This window comes from Saccopteryx leptura, chromosome 2 (genome assembly GCF_036850995.1).
Source record: "Saccopteryx leptura isolate mSacLep1 chromosome 2, mSacLep1_pri_phased_curated, whole genome shotgun sequence".
Taxonomy (NCBI): Eukaryota; Metazoa; Chordata; class Mammalia; order Chiroptera; family Emballonuridae; genus Saccopteryx; species Saccopteryx leptura.
In genome coordinates, this window is record NC_089504.1 from 149,106,752 (window position 1) to 149,121,087 (window position 14,336).

Consider the following 14,336-nt stretch of genomic DNA (forward strand, 5'->3'; position numbering starts at 1 on the left):
CCCGGCACGCCCACCAGGGGCGGTGCTCTGCCCCCCAGGGGGCGATGCTCTGCCCATCCTGGGCGTCGCCATATTGCGACCAGAGCCACTCTAGCGCCTGAGGCAGAGGCCACAGAGCCATGCCCAGCGCCCGGGCCATCTTTGCTCCAATGGAGCCTTGGCTGCGGGAGGGGAAGAGAGAGACAGAGAGGAAAGCGCGGCGGAGGGGTGGAGAAGCAAATGGGCGCTTCTCCTATGTGCCCTGGCCGGGAATCGAACCCGGGTCCTCCGCACGCTAGGCCGACGCTCTACCGCTGAGCCAACCGGCCAGGGCTAAAAGTGTCATTTTAACAACTGGTTTGCCGAACTCAACAAAAATTTGGTATCAGTTTTGCCAAACTGGTGCGAACCCGCTGAGTCCTACCACTGGGTAGAGGTCATGCTTGAACCTAGATCTGTCTGACGCCAAAGCCCAAGTCGCTGACTGCGGGGTGAAGCTGTATCTAGCTTACTCTGAGATCTGGCTCTTACAGTAGCTTCCAGAGTGAAAAATTAGGCAGAGGTGAAAATACTGATGAAAATCCTGTAAGAAGGCACCATTTTGGGGAGCAGTATACCATTTCCCAACAAGCCCAGCACAGCCAGGGGCTCCTCTACTACTGGATCAGATCGTAACCACTTTGTAAACTAAACAAGAAGGAGCTGTTTGCAGTTCCAGACAAGTTATGTGAAAAATACACACCTTTAAACAACGGACACACACACCATGGGGAGAACTGCTTCCTGTATTTAGGAAGCACTGAGGAACAGACTGAGTGGAAGAGTAGAATCAAGTCTCCTATCAGAATCTTTCTATATACGACTTGGAAAGTTTATTCTCGCCCCTCCTCCTCCTCCTCTTTCTTATTCTGTGTATGCAGTTGATTTTGCATATACCACTTCATGTGATGCAATTTTGTCAAAAGCCAAACAGCTTTGCGAGTCTAGAGAGGGTTGCTTAATTCTCTACAAAAATTCTCTGAAAAATCTTGTTAAATATTTACTACTTGTACATACTTGCAGCTAAAGCTGGTAGACTCAGGCAGTGCATCAATCATGGGAACACATACTTCAAATCTCTCCAGAATTAATCAACAAGAGGAATGGGCTTCAACTGTGTAAAAAACATTTATTTTAATATCATCTGAGATGCAGGCAAACCATTTTACCATGAATGGAAAGTAAATACTCACTTAATTCAGTCTTCAGTATTTGTTTAGGGGTCCCACTTGATGTAATGGTGTCGAGTCCTTGACATTTTCTAAGTTTTTTTTGTTTTGTTTTGTTTTTTTACAGAGACAGAGAGAGAGTCAGAGACAGGAACGGAGAGATGAGAAGCATCAATCATTAGTCTTTCGTTGTGCACTGTAACGCCTTAGTTGTTCATCGATTGCCCCCTCACATGTGCCTTGACCGCGGGCCTACAGCAGACTGAATAACCCCTTGCTCGAGCCAGCACCTTGGGTGCAAGCTGGTGAGCCTTGCTCAAACCAGACGAGCCCATGCTCAAGCTGGCGACCTCGGGGTCTCGAACCTGGGTCCTCAGCATCCCAGTCCTACGCTCTATCCACTGTGCCACCGCTTGGTCAGGCGAGTCCTTGACATTTTAGTGCATTTGATGACTGGGGGGCTTAAAGAGTGTCATGGATCAGAATCTGAGAGAAAATGTCAGGTGTCTCCCTTAGCCAATCAACACTGACTTGGTTTCCCTCATGTTGCTGAGAAAGTAGTTTCCAACTCTCTTCCCACCCCAGCACACTGGGGCATGGAACCCACTTCCATCAGTATAAAACAGTGTTCTCAGCAGTGGTGAGCAAGGCAACATTGTACTTCCCAGGACAGGAAAATTGAATTTTGGGAGATTGGATTGAGTGTAGTTTGAAAAATTTCCTTCTGGAGAACCTGTTATATCCTCATAAGAGGTAATTCCCTTACTCTCTAATTGATCATTATTGGTTTAGAAAATGGCAATTGATAAATATTCATTAAGTACCAACTTAGGGGTTTGTCACTATGACTGGGGGTTCTGGAATAGTATCTAGTCCTAATGTGTCCATGCTCTTGTTTGCAGTTGTTGGCATCCTCAGGGGATGTGGAGTGGGGAGTATCCCAAGCTTTGTGTAGTGGATGTCGGGATGTTATTAAGGAGCTGGGAATCTCTGTCAGAGATTATAGCTTGCATGCCTGTCCTGCTTATAGATTCCCTTTGAAAAACTGACCCTAAAAAGGTAGAACTACAGCCTACTATTTTTAAGCATAGGTGACCATGTTGTGTAACATGTGAACCTTTCATCCTAGCCACAGTTGAAGAAGTAGGCCAGGACACTAGCTGCTCAGTGGCTTATGAGATAGTTTCATGCAAGAACCTTTTGAGGGACAGTGGTGATGGAGTCCAATTTTCCCCTTGGGGCTACAGAGAAATGGCAGCTGGTAGTGGGAGAAGAAGTGGAAAAGGCTGTGGTTGTGCAACCTGAATTATTGCTGTGTTGAGACATTTCACTAGGACCTGGGGGAGTGGTGTGCTGGGCTCGTGTCAGATAGGCCCGAGAGCTGGCTGTGTGCATCTCTTCAGAGAATCAGTTTGGTGTATTGACATCACATAAATCGTTTTCTGTTACAATTCAGGTGTCTCTCCTACAGATCTAGTTGTTAAATATTTATTTACTGGCACACCACTAGGTTGGGGGATGGGTGGTATATAGACAGCAGGGAAAGAAGTTAACCTAATCTGTGTCCTTTGTCTTAAAAATAAACAATATTTAAGGTAATATGTTAACATGATTAATACTGTAATAAAAAAAGAGTAGAGAAAACATTGTGGGACATATGATTTAAATATCAATGGTTAAATTACAGAATTACAGAATTCACAGGAATGTGGTGAGAGGATAGAAAGGATAGAACCTTTCCTGTTCCTGGTACCTATCAACGACGCAGATCCTACCCCACCCCTGGCCCACTAAAGATGACCTGACAAGCCGGTTTCTTTACCCCTATTACTTGAGGTAACCCGAGTGCATACCAGTTACTTAAAACCACAAGAGCCCAATGAATACAGTTTTTGAATGCCACATTTTTTTTTTAATTGCAGAGAAAATGGGACAGATCAGTATGGTAAAAAAGTAAAATTAGTACGAACTTTGAATGAGGTTTGAATTCCAACACTACTTCACCACTTCCTATTAGCACAGTTTACTTACCTATGCCTCTGTCTCCTTACCTGTAAAAGAGGGATAAAAAATAAGCTCAGAGGTATCTGTAAGGATTAAATGAAATATCACGTGTAAAACATGTAACACAATGCCTGGCACTTATTATGCACCCAGTAAGTTTAGTTTTCTCCTCTCCTTAACATATGTATTTGAACCTTTAGAACAGCAGCTGGTATTGATGACTGTCAAGTCTGCAGAGTTGATCCAATTAATTAATTCAGTTGAATTAACATGAATTAGGTTGTGTTGATATTGCATTCTTTATTACAAAGTTTACTTTTGTACTTAAGGTCAACTAAAATATTTTAAATATAGCCATAATTATTACAATCATTTGAAACAAGCTTTTCTTTATATTTAGGAAGCTCTTATCTGCTGATCTACAAATGACGTGCTTATTTTACTATTGTTTTAAAATAATTAGACTATGGGCAAAGAACTATGCTAGGTGTTGTGCAGAAAGTAAGGAAAAGAGATGTTTATGTTTATATGATACATGGTTAAATATACAAAAAAAAGAGGAAAGGGAAGTAACTCTCAAGAGTTTCCTGAGTATTCCCATCCCAGCTTCTCCGTACCTAAATTGAATAATAATAATACTCTGTCTTTTAAATCCCTTATTTACTGTATTAGTTTATTTACTGTTAGTTTACTTGGGTCATCTACCCTTAGTCCCATCATTACTCCTAGTATAGTAAGGGTCAACTCTGTCTCCTTGCCAGGGATGTGGTGGGATGTGGTGTTTCTCAGTACCAGATGATTTAAGAGGAGATACTTGTAAATGGACTGGTTTTTGGCATATGGGCCTTAATACTTTGCCAAAATTGAAATTGTTTTGAAATAAAGTTTCTGATTTTCAAATACATACAGCACTTTCAAACAGTGTGATGTACAAATTACCATACTTTAGTTCATGTTAGAATAATCCACACTCTAAATCTGTTTGACATTTACCCCTTAAGTATTTTGCATCAATAAATCATTTCTGTAGCATCTTAAAATGTTCATAAGTAATTACATAACATCCTACATCCCCAGGGCCAGTCCCATGAGTGTGAGTAAAAATAAATAAATTACAGTAATTAAGACTGTCTTGAAAAACTAAGGGTCATTTGGACTTGATTCCTGGAGGAGTTATCAGTGCCAAAGACAAGTCAAGGAACTACTGGCTTAGGCCTATCTGGGACTGAGATTTTGATCATCAGAGGTAGTACCTTTTGAGTAAATTTCAACATTGCCCTTTAGACAAGCTACAATAAATACAGAACTATTGTGACGGGGATGAAGAGAGTTTGGACATAGAAAGAATGACAGAAACATGAGCATTTAGGTAGTGTGAAAAACTATATTGTTACTCAGCCTGCCTCGAATATAAGTTTGGGAAGAGCTCCTTTCTAATTTAGGCTAAGAAAACACACACACCACACATCTGGTGTATAGGGGCCGACTCACCTGGAATGCAGGAGGGTGCCTTATGTATTATAATGCCTGCTTGTTGTGTACTGCATGGCTCGCGTGAGCGTGTGCATAACTGGAAGTGTGGCTCCAGTCTCATCCTCCCACACTTAGAGAAGTATTTGTCAGATCTTTTTATCTCCTTACTACCAAAGCTCACAACTGATTAGGGGTAGCCCAAGAGTCTCCCCAAACCCCATAATCATTTCCCCACAGGTCCCTGGCTTGCTGTCCGGCCTCCTAATGGTGGCTTCTCTCTTTCTTACCCCTTCACGGGGTCTCAGGTGAGACCCGTGGGAGGGATGCTCGGCTCCGCGCTTAGGCCTCCCTGTTGGAAAGGCGTACCCCTGGCTGAGGGCTTCCCTGTCGGGGTCGAGCCAGCGGCCTGGTGCGGCTATGGGGAAGGAGGAGGGAGTTGGCGGCCGCCGAGGCCGGGCAGCGGGCCCCGTCCGCGGCGGGCGCGCTCCGCCGGCCTCCCTCGCTCCTCTCATATGCTCATATTTGGACTCGGCTGCCCGTGCCCAGGAATTTCCCGTCATGCCTCCCGCCGCCCCGTCCGTCGCCCGGAGCTGGGGAGGGAGGAAGAGAGGCTCGGACAGCGGCGGCGGCTCCCGGGTTCTTCCATGAGCCCGCGGCGGACCCTCCCGCGCCCCCTCTCGCTTTGCCTCTGCCTCTGTCTGGCCGCGGCCGCGGCGCGAGGAGCCGCGCACCCGGGTAAGTTTGGGCTCCCTCTCGGCTACCCGTCACCCCTCCCACCCGGACCCTGCTGAGTTGAAGCGGGACCGCGACCCCGATCCCCCGCGAGCGGCGGCTGCGCCCCCCTCAGCTCCTCGGGGACCCCCCACCCCACCCCCACCCCGGAGCCGAGGAGGGGCGCGGAAGGGCAGCGCCCCGCGCGGGCTGTGAGGGGAGGCTGGAACGAGGTCAGGGCTGGCTTCGCCCCCGCCGACGGGAGGCGCCTGGCCGCCGCGCTGACACCTTATCCCGTCCTCGGAGCGAACCTGAGCCGGGCAAGCTCTCGCCCGGCGGGGCCCCGAGAGAGGGGCCTGGCGGGCAGCCGGCCGGAGGCGGGGCAGGGCACACGTCCCCTGTTCCGGAGGGCGCGCGGCGCGCGGCTCGCGGCGGGGCCCCCGGAGCCCCTTGCCCTGAGGCAGGGTGGCCCCACCGAGGTGGCCGCTCGTATAACGGGCCCGGTCGCGTGGGAACGTGCCAGCCAGGCCCGCTCCTCCTGTTGCGCGTCGGGAACGGGCGTGGGGCGCCGGCGGCTCGGGGGGCAGCGCCGGACTGCGGGCAGGAGCCGAGCAGGGGCGCACCCAGGGGCGCACCCACCGCCTGTCCGCCGCGGCTACCGCGCGGCCGGTTCAAGCTCCCGCGGGCCCGGCTGGTGTTTTAATAGGCCAGAACTGAACAAAACCCCGAGTTTGCCAGGTACTAGTTTTGTTTTGTTTTTAAGCGGAAAAAAGCAACCAAGTTTGTTTTAAAGTTTTACACGGCACTATTTCAAGTCAAACAATATGAATGAAAGATGTCATTCTATTATTTGGTTTCGGAATATAGGCTATCAAGCAGGGCAATTTTTAATTATTAAAATGATTTTTAAGTATAGTTTTCTTTAAATCATGGAAAACATCAGTAGAGAAAATTTAAATATAAGGTAATTATAAAAATTAATTATTTTAAAGTACAAATATAGAATTTAAGGTTAATGTGAAATTTCGTCAACTTTTATATTTTGTGATCAGTATATAACTAGTCATCAAAGCTTCTCAGTTCTTTTATCTAGCATAGAGGAACAGAAGTTACAATTCCTGAGTTGAGATTTCTTAGGGATTTTAGTTTGCTTTTGTTATTGCCACCAATAGATCAAACTGTTGAAAATAAGATAATGCTAACGAATAGGACTCATAAATTAGTTGAAAGCTGACTCTGTTAAACTTCAATTATATGTATTCAGCACTCTCTGGCTCTCTCTTCATATTTTCATTTGCAGCATTGTTAACAAAATAGATTTTATTTATTTATTTGTTTATTTAGAGAGACAGGGACAGGGACAGACGGATGGGAAGGGAGAGATGAGAAGCATCAACTCATAGTTGCAGCACCTTATTTGTTCATTGATTGCTTTCTCATATGTGCCTTGGGGGTGGGGGGAAAGAACCTCCAGCCTAGCCAGTGACCCCTTGCTCAAGCCAGCAACCTTGGGCTTCAAGCCAGTAAGTGGCCTTTGGGCTCAAGCCAGCGACTATGGGCTCCTGTCTATGATCCCACGCTCAAACCGGGGACCCTTGGGGTTTCCAACCTGGGTCCTCAGCCTTCCAGGCCCGTGCTCTATCCACCGTGCCACCACTTGGTCAGGTGAGAAAATAGATTTTAAAAGTTAGTTTTTTTTGTTAAAAAAATCTTCAAGATTTATGTTACTTAAAAAACTGTCAATTCAGATTAATGGGAAATTATTAAAATATTTAAGTTTTATTAAGTGTGCAGTTTATAAATATCAATTTAAGTAATGATATCAATTTCATATTTATTTCTGGTTAATATTTTTTTCCAAAAGACTTGCTTTTTTTGTTCAAAAAGATCTACTTTTTATGAATTCCCATTTTAGGAGTAAATTTAATAGCACTTCTTTGGAAACACAAATTCTAACTTCACGTTTTATCATTGGCCTTCTAGAAAATACAAACAATGGATTGTACAGGGAATAAATGTATGTTTTTTGTTTTTTTGTTTTTCTCTCAGTGATGTGTTGACTTAATACTGTGGTAAAGCAGTCCTTGAAGACCAAATCCACCATACTGTGGACTCTTGCCAGCAGTTTTTGAACAAGTTTATATATTTAGATCATTGAAACATTTATTCTTTTAATTTTGTTTCCAGCTGATATATAAGTCTAATTTCCAGTGACTTTTATTAGACCCTTATGTGAATATCTAGAATTTTTTTAATATTAAAATAACTATCAGCCATTTAGAATTTTGTCATAGTGCCTAACCTCCCTGTCTGCCAAGGTTGCAAGCATGCGACAGACATCATGACATCACCACCCATTTTCTTTTTATTTTACTACTATTATTATTTTTTGCTTTTAAAGGTGATTGTTCTAATATCTTAACTAAAATGTTAATCAATTGGTTAGAAATTTTTACTGTTTTGCTAAAATCAAGTAGCAAAATTAAAAAAAATCCCAAAGTAGTTTCTACAAATTTTCTAATACATTTATTCCTTTTTAAATTAAAAATAAAATTTTAATCATTTAAGAGCAACTTTAGGAAATAAAGTTGAAATAAAGAACCAAATGCTTTTTGGTTCTGTCATCATCTGGTCACAATCTTTATGACTTTTATCTCACCTGTGTTACTCAGTATAGTTATGGATTTGGTTGATGAATTTGGTCCTGATGTTTGATTTCTCTGTAAAATGAAGAAGTTGAACATAGTCCTCAAGTCCCTGCTAACATTAGGATCTTATAATATTGTTTTTGTGTCTGTAATCCTGCAGTCACCCACTACACTGATTCAAGTGTCTGATTGTGACTTGTTATACATGTTAAACTGGTCTACTTGTAGTCAGGTCTGATGGGAGTGGATCCAGCTTCAGGGAGCCTGGATCTGCCTCAGAAACATCTTGGTACTTGGCACATGCACACTCCTGGACAGAGGGCCATAATATTAAGCTTCTGTAAATGTCTTCCCCTTACCTGATACCAGAAAGTTCTAGTTACATCATAGGGTTAATGCCTAATCACTCTTTGGGGATAGATAAGCACAGGCCCTAAGATGGCTTGGTACTCAGTTTTGGAATTTGGGTCTCAGGGATACTGCTGGAGAGTGCCAAAACCTTTCTGTGGTTGGGAGAACTGGGGCTAGTTATTTGTGGGCATTCCAGATGAAATGCCCGATATGGGTTTCCACTTTTTGATTATACCTCAGAGAAGAATGAATTGGTCCTACCCATCTGGTTTATTCAGAATTAAATTGGCTTTCAATAGAGGGGTAATCAGATAGCTATTTATTTAATTTGCTAGTTGTTAGCATCTATGATTGCATATCTGATATCTCAAGGTTTTTTCTTAAATATTTTTATGTTTTCTCCTTCGTGGGCATGATGGGTTTGTCTTTTAAAATTCTCAGCACAATCCTGGGTCTCTGTTCATATAGTTGTTTCCATGGGCTACCACAGTCATATTTATGGATTTTGAGGAAATACAAATAAAGAGGAAAGTATAGAAAAGGTGGACCACTAATGTATCAACCAGTTGACCTTATGGAGGATTTTGGTTATTTCCTCATTTAAGCTTCTGCTTCAAGTAAGAGAAATGAACTTGAACTAGCTCTAGGAAAAAGAAAGAAAGTACTTTGACAGAAGCCAAATGCAGACAAAGCCTTATTAGGGACCAGGGACTGGAAAACCTGCAACTTTACCAGTCTCTCTAGTCTTTGCCTTTCTTTGCTTCATTGTTCTCTATTTGCTGATCATTTTATTTCTGCTTTCTTGTACTCATGGTTGAGTGTGGCTTCTCAAAGCCTCCTGAGTATTTACAGAGAGGCTTAATCATTCAGCCTTGATCCTAAACTGATAGAACCTGATAGACACAGTTTGGGTCTCTTCTAATTCTAGAGTTCTTTATAGATGTAGTACAGACATTTTCGTGGTTTTTACATTATCACCTTTTCTATTATGGGGTTATTAGTCCTTAAAATGTTTTTTTCCTCTTTTTTTATGAACTTTTTAAAAAAATTGTTTTATTTTTTATTTATTTTTTTACAGAGAGAGAGAGTCAGAGAGAAGGATAGACAGGGACAGACAGACAGGAACGGAGAGATGAGAAGCATCAATCATTAGTTTTTCGTTGCGCGTTGCAGCACCTTAGTTGTTCATTGATTGCTTTCTCATATGTGCCTTGACCGTGGGCCTTCAGCAGACCAAGTAACCCCTTGCTGGAGCCAGCGACCTTGGGCTCAAGCTGCTGAGCTTTTGCTCAAACCAGATGAGCCCGTGCTCAAGCTGTCAACCTCGGGGTCTCGAACCTGGGTCTTCTGCATCCCAGTCTGATATTCTGTCCATTGCACCACCTCCTGGTCAGGCTGTTTTTTTCCTCTTGATTTCAATGTGTGTGTAAAAGAGTGTGATACCCTCAGTGGGATCCTAGGACGTTAGATCAGTTCATTCATACTGGTACATCAGTGCTGAAGAGAGGGCCTGTAGGGAATAAAATGAGTATAGCACCACATGCAGGAATTACAATGGAGCTTGGGAAAATCCTGTTTAATAACAACTTACCCATCCTCCAGATAATCATCTTCATGGAAGAAGATGATTTTCTGGAATTCACTGAATTAAAATGCTGAGCTCAAAAAGATCTTAAGAGTATATAAACTCATTAGATTTGGTCAAGGTGGCGGCATAGAAAACATGGTACTTGCGTCCTCCCACAACCACATCAAAAGTACAACTGAACTACAGAACAGTGATCCCCCTGAAATCTAGTTGAGTGGAAGTCCTATAACTAAAGATATATAGAAAAAACCACATCGAGACTTGTAGGAGGGAAAGAGATGCAGAATGAGCTGGTCCTATATCCACGTGTGGCAGATAAAAATCAGGAGAGATATCGTGTCTGTGGAGGTTCCCCTTGATGAGTGAAGGGTCTGGGCCCCACATTAGGCACCCCAGCCCAGGGTTCCAGTGCTGGGAAGAGAAATTCCCATAACTTCTGGCTGTAAAAATCAGCAGGGATTGTGGCTGAGTGAGGTGGAGGGCTGCTGGAGTGTCTGGTGTTCCTATTAAAGGGCCCATGCACAGACTTATTCAAACTCATTCCCTCTGAGTTCCAGTGGCCAGTGCTGGGGCTGCAGCTTGAAAAACACCAGGACCATATGAGAAGGAACTGAACTGTTTGGCATCAGACTGAGAACTGGAGGGGCAGCTTTCTCTCAGAGAGAGTGCTGGAAGAGGCCATTGTTCCTTTGCTGAGACCTTCCCCCACAGAGCTACTGAGCACCATCACTGAGTCTCCATCAACCTGGCTATCACTGTTTTCTTCACCCTGGGGATTCCTGAGACCCAGCTTGTAGGCTCACCCAAGTGACTTTTCTATATGAATGACTTGACTGGGCTCATGCTTCAAACTTTCTTAAAATCTCTCAAACAAGCAGCATCTGGCCTCAATGTGACCTATACCTCTTACTAATTTGCCCCAGGCCTGGCATTAGCAGCAGCCAGCCTTGGTTCACAGCTTGTCCTCTCCTGGGCACCTCCAAGCTTGGCACAAGTAGGAGCCATCTGAAGATCATTTTGTAGCTCATTCCAGGAGGCCCCAGGCAGAACATAGGTGGCAGCTGACCTTGACCTGCACTTCCTAGGAGGCCCCAGAACCATTCATTACACTTGGTGGACAACTTCAGACCACTTTGAAGTACCTCTCAACCACCTCCATAAATGACACACTTAAGGGACAGACTCAGTGGGCACCAGAGCCTCACCAAAGTAAGTTCTGCTCCATGGGCAGTCACCAACATAACTGATCCTCCAAGATGGTAGAAGCCTCTCCTCACAGCTGATAGGCCCAGGGGTAAATCCTTTCCGTTGATATGCCAACAGCAATCAAGGCTCAACTACAACAGGAGGGTGTACCTCAAGTGCCCAGCTTGAGTGATTGGGGAGCCTGTGCCATTGGACGCAGCGGGACATCTCCATTAGGCCACTCTACCAAGGTTAGGAGATGTAGCAGCTCTACCTGATACACAGAGTCAGACACGAGGATGCTGCCAAAATAATGAGACAAAGAAACATGTGCCAAATGAAAGAACAAAATAAAACTTTAGGGAAAAACTAAACAAAAAGCCAACGAGTAATCTGTTAGATGCAGAGTTCAAAACACTGGTTATAAAGATGCTCCATGAACTTAGTGAGAACTTTAACAACATAAAAAAGGACATGGAAACAATAAAAAAGAACCAGCCAGGAATGAGGTAATCACTAAGTGATATGGAGAATAATTTATAGGGAATCAATAGTAGAGTAGATCAAGCCAAGAATCAAATCAGTGATTTGAAATATAAGGAAGCATAAAACATCCAATCAGAACAGCAAAGAAAAAGAGTTCAAAAAAATGAAGATAGCATGAGGAGTCTCTGGGACAACTTCAAGTACAGCAATATTCACATTTTGGGGGTGCCAGAAGGAAAAGAGAGAGAGCAAGAAATTAATAACTTATTTGAAAAAATAATGACAGAACACTATCCTAACCTGGTAAAGGAAATAAACATACAAGTCTAAGAAGCACAGAATCCCAAACAAGATGAACCCAAAGAGGCTTACACAAGACACATCATAATTAAAATGCAAAAGGTTAAAGGCAAAGAGAATCTTTTTTTTGGGGGGGGGGGGTATTTTTCTGAAGCTGGAAACCGGGAGGCAGCCAGACAGACCCCCACATGCGCCCGACCGGGATCCACCCGGCACGCCCACCAGGGGGCGATGCTCTGCCCCTCTGGGGCGTCGCTCTGTCCCAACCAGAGCCACTCTAGCGCCTGGGGCAGAGGCCAAGGAGCCATCCCCAGCGCCCGGGCCATAAGAGAGAATCTTAAAAGTAGCAAGACAAAAGCAGTTAGTTACCTATAAGACTGTCACTTGGTTTCTCAATAGAAACTTTGGAGGCCAGAAGGTATTGGTAAGACATATTCAAAGTAATGAAAACCAAGGACCTATGACCAAACTATCATTTAGAATTAAAGGACAGATAAAGAGCTTCCCAGGCAGTAAAAATCTAAAGAAGTTCATCACCGCCAAACCAATGTTACATGAAATGTTAAAGCAGGGGTCCCCAAACTACATGCGGCCCCCTGAGGCCATTTATCCGGCCCCCACCGCACTTTCGAAAGGGGCACCTCTTTCATTGGTGGTCAGTGAGGGGAGCTCATTGACCATCTCATTAGCCAAAAGCAGGCCCATAGTTCCCATTGAAATACTGGTCAGTTTGTTGATTTAAATTTACTTGTTCTTTATTTTACATATTGTATTTGTTCCCATTTTGTTTTTTTACTTTAAAATAAGATATATGCAGTGTGCATAGGGATTTGTTCATAGTTTTTTTTATAGTCCGGCCCTCCAACAGTCTGAGGGACAGTGAACTGGCCCCCTGTGTAAAAAGTTTGGGGACCCCTGTGTTAAAGGGTCGTCTTCAAGAAAAGGAAAACATAAGATTAAAAGTGTGAACAACAACAACAAAAATGTCAATAAATATATATCTATCAACAATTGAGTCTAAGAAACAAAATAAATGAGCAAGCAGATGAGAAACAGACCAACAGAGAACATTTTGTTGGTTGCCAGATGGAAGAGGGGTCGGAGGGATGGGTGAGAAAGGTGAAGGGATTAAGAAGTACAATTAATAGTTACAGAAGTTTTACAGATAAAAAGGACAGCATAGGGACTACATTCAGTAATAAGTATTCTAATTACTATGTATGGTGTCAGATGAGCATGAGATATCTCAGGATAATTACTTAGTAAGTTATATTATGTCTAATCACTGGGGTGTGCACCTGAAACTACAGTAATATTGTATGTCAACTATAATCGCAAAATAAAAAATGAGAGGAGATTGGAGGGAGGTAGGAGATGGTAAAGGGGGAGAAATGGTGATGGAAGGAAACTTGACTTGGGGTGGTGACAATACAATATACAGATGAGGTATTATAGAATTGTACACCTGAAACATAATTTTATTAACCAGTGCCACCTGAATAAATTCAATAAAAAAGAAAAAAGAAAAAAAATTTAAAAAAAGTAAATTTAGTAAAACTTCACATGAAAGATACATTCAAATTAGTAATAGTTTAAGGACAAAAGTTCATCATTTATTTTTCTATTTTGCTCACATGTCTAGCATTTCCACCTCTGCCTTTCTTTTACACTATTTCTGCTGCTTGGAATAATTTTCTCTCACAACCTACAAAATCCTTTAGGCCTCTGTCACATGGTATTTGTAAAGTGTTCTAAGATAACTCTTAGAATTTGTCCTTCCCTTGTTCTTCTAAGACATTTTGTACCTTGATTGGAGCACTATTTTATCATCTTGCATTGTGAAGACCATATGTATCCATCTTTTTTACTACACTGTAAGTTCTATTTGACCAATGAGTTATTGAGAAGAATTCTGATAGGCTGTTAGGATCCACTGTCCCAGGTATAATGATTTCAGCTTTTCCAAATGATCTGAAGCTTTTATGGCATCCTGCTTTGTTGTCACCTTCTTCTTTTGACGTTGGAGCTCAGTCACACCACTCTTCTTTTTCAGTCCTTGTCTATTTCCTAGATTTTATAGGCTTTTCCATGAATATTCTGATTTCTTGTGTGAGGGTCAAATACATAGAACGATAGCATATTTTCCTGAAAAGATGGCTTGGGGAAGGAGAGTATAGCAAACTCATGTGGAAGGAAGTCAACTTTTGTTGAGCACCCAGTATTTACCAGATCATATAGGAGGGTAGGTAAAGAAGAAAAAATGGAGCATATATGAAGGGGAATAGTGTGAACACAAAGTATAAAGATGGAAAGTTAGGTTTGGCTTAGACCATGGAACACTTTTAATTCTTGGCTAAGAACTTTAGACTGGGTTAGTAAGCTATGAGATTGGAATTTTGGGGT

General features: G+C 43.0%; 1 protein-coding gene across 2 annotated transcripts in view; it reads left to right on the forward strand.

The window, feature by feature from the left end:
* Positions 1-5,161: 5,161 nt before the first annotated feature.
* MSRB3 (methionine sulfoxide reductase B3) overlaps positions 5,162-14,336 on the forward strand; it is a 174,091-nt gene continuing 164,916 nt past the window's right edge. Inside the window, exon 1 of one of the 2 annotated variants that reach the window (XM_066369042.1) lies at positions 5,162-5,399. In XM_066369042.1, the coding sequence (XP_066225139.1) occupies positions 5,177-5,399 (223 nt within the window). In that variant the 5' untranslated portion in view covers positions 5,162-5,176. The remainder of the gene's footprint in view (positions 5,400-14,336) is intronic. The other variant, XM_066369043.1, reaches the window with a different exon arrangement.